This window comes from Choloepus didactylus, chromosome 1 (genome assembly GCF_015220235.1).
Source record: "Choloepus didactylus isolate mChoDid1 chromosome 1, mChoDid1.pri, whole genome shotgun sequence".
NCBI classification, from domain to species: domain Eukaryota; kingdom Metazoa; phylum Chordata; class Mammalia; order Pilosa; family Megalonychidae; genus Choloepus; species Choloepus didactylus.
In genome coordinates this window covers 18,646,383-18,649,062 of record NC_051307.1, presented here as the reverse complement: position 1 = coordinate 18,649,062, position 2,680 = coordinate 18,646,383, and the positions used below count along the sequence as shown (strand labels likewise).

General features: G+C 38.7%; 1 protein-coding gene across 1 annotated transcript; it reads right to left on the bottom strand.

Moving 5' to 3' along the window:
* Positions 1-991: 991 nt before the first annotated feature.
* LOC119545437 (keratin-associated protein 13-1-like) lies at positions 992-1,522 on the bottom strand. Its single transcript, XM_037850972.1, has one exon. It carries the CDS (start codon positions 1,496-1,498, stop codon positions 992-994), a length of 507 nt encoding a protein of 168 aa, XP_037706900.1. The 5' UTR covers positions 1,499-1,522.
* Between the last annotated feature and the right edge of the window lie 1,158 nt (positions 1,523-2,680).

The following is a 2,680-nucleotide window of genomic DNA, read 5'->3' as shown; positions in this document are numbered from 1 at the left end:
TTTCAAGATTCATTTTTTTTTTTCATTATCAAAGCTGAACAGTGAATTCTAAGGATTCCTAATCTGGTTAGAAGATCCAGGATATTTAAAGTCATCTAAACGTACCTACCATTCAATTCAGAAGTCATTTTAAAAAGAAATAACTCAATTTTTTCTTCTTGAGGAATTCAGTAACTTCAAAGAAAAGCACCCATGTCTTCATAATTCCATAAATTTATAATCCATAAATATGCATGTCTTTGTGCCAAGCCAAAATATGCTCCCCATAACTTACGTCCTTTCCTCTAAAATTTACCCTTTAAAATCATACGCACACAATCAAAAACACAAATTGAATAATCCCTTTTCCTGTATATTTAAAGACAAACAGAATGCTCCCCACCCTCTGCCATGTTTTCTTTTCCCAGACCAATATATCAAGGTTCTTCAAATATTTCTTATATTTAAATGTTTAACCACCTAGTTGATGTTTTATGGACAAATTCTAGCTCAATATTATTTTGAAAATGTATACTCAACACTAAATGTTATTGCCAGCATAAGAGCAATAATGCTGTTTAGAATCCTTCCAGCTTTAATTGGGAAGACATGTACTTGTTAGCACTCTGGAAGTGAAGTGACCAGAAAGCCCCTCCGTAAACCAGGCCTGATGCCACCTTAGGTCCAAACCTATCTCCTGGAGAAAGCACCCTGAGGATTTAGAGCCCCAAAGAGCTCACAAATCAAACTTCAAAATCAGTAAAGAACCATGAGAACATACTGGATGCAACAGAGCATGAGTTTATTAGGTCAAACATAATTGAACTTCCATTTATTTTGTAAAAGGAATTTATGATGTGATCCAGAATCACTTGTCTCAATATTACAGATGCTGGTTTCTGTACTGGGTCATTCATCAATTCATCATCTACCAGAAGCAGTGCTTGATAGCCAGAGATAAGGTGAAGAGTTGATAGTAAGTGGACACTCAATATTTGATCCCTCATGTTGATCAGTACAAGCCAGATCCACAGAGAGGTCTGTACAAAGAAGTCTGGCAGGTTCTTGAAGTCAAGTAGGTTGGGCGGCAGAATCTGTATCCATAGCCAAGGGAAGGGTAGCCATGGATTCCATAACCTAGGGGTCTGATGCAACTGGATCCACAGCCCAGTGGATAGCAGCTTTTTGATCCATAACTCAGGGAGCAGCTACTTCTGGAGCCAAAACCCAGGGGCCCAGTGTAAGTCGTCTGGCAGGGACTGCAGAGAATGGAGGTCCTGGGACGGTAGCAGGATGTCTGATAGGGGCTTTGGGATGTTTGGCAGCTGTTGGGCTCACAGGAGTTCTCCTGACAGCCACTGTAGAGAGAGGTCCCCAACTGACAGGTTCTTGGAGAGCAGATGTCAGTGCTGTAGACCAGGTTACTGGGGTAGGACGAGTTACAGGAGGAACTTAGGTAGTGCAGGGGTCTCCCAAGGGAGCAGGAGAAGAAGTTTCCATAGCAGCAGTTGGAAGACATGTTGACAGATCTGTGTGCAGCTGAGTTACAATGAGGAGATGCTCTGTTTCAATGCCATGATCTCTGGACTCCAAGTTTTATATACTCTTAGACCTGGGTGTGTCCACTGTCCAGTTGTTCCCTCCTTCTTGTGCAACATTTTATACAAGAATACCTCACTGCATTATTGTTTAATTTATCATATCCTCATGTTCTTAATTGTACTTTAATCACCCTGGTTCACATCAGAGGAAGCCACTCTGCTTCTTTCTCCAGGAATTCAATGTAGTCAGACCTTCAAAGGTTTATGTCCTCATATTTACAAATATCCTCCCTCCTTATCATGCATATGTATAGTGAGTCTTTTGCTTACAAAATGCAATTACATAACATTTTCTTCACTTCCATCTGTTATCAGAAACATCAGTGGTTACGATTTAAAACTGTTCTTTTCTTCACAAGCACATTTTAATGAATTTCTCCAAATACTTCACTGAGTAGTCTTGACCATATGACAACTGAATATTTTTACTCTTTTGCTATTTGAATTACTCCATGTAGCTCCCCTGATACCCACTTATTCTGCTTAATTCAACTGTGGACTCATTGTTAAAGCACTCAGCCTACCTTTTCTGTGATATGCTTGGCTTTCTCATAGCCTGAGCTTATGATCAGAATGAAAGGGAACAAACACCAACCATGGTATTATTGCCAATAGATTTGCTTAAAGGGAAGACTTTTTAAACCATGCTCATTTCGGGAAACAATGAAGAGAACCCTTTTAACAAGACTTTGAAGAGAAAGAAGTGTTTGCTAGACCTGTGTTTCCCTACATATTTTCTGATGAGCTTGTCTTGATGCAGACATTGCTAGTCTTTGTTTATGCCCTGAATCAACTTTTTTTTTTTTTTTTTTTTTTTTTTACTAATGGGAGAAGTCATTCTTAGCAGGAAGCATTAATTTATGTATAAAATAACATCTTAGAAATGCTAACATTTCCTGGAGCTACTAACTTGAAATACTAGAGCTGCATGAAAAACACTATGAATCAGAGAGGTTCAATAACTTCTCCCAAATTGCCTAGTTAGAAGTAAAATTGAAGTTTGAACAATGGCTTTCCTTATGCAGAGTCAAGTTTCAAGTACTCTGCAAAGATAAAAGCAACCAGAGAGAGGATTATAAATTCTAGTTTACCTTATGTCA

Excerpts from the sequence above, each read along its gene's own strand:
- LOC119545437 (XM_037850972.1), bottom strand. The coding sequence starts at position 1,498 with ATGTCTTCCAACTGCTGCTATGGAAACTTCTTCTCCTGCTCCCTTGGG.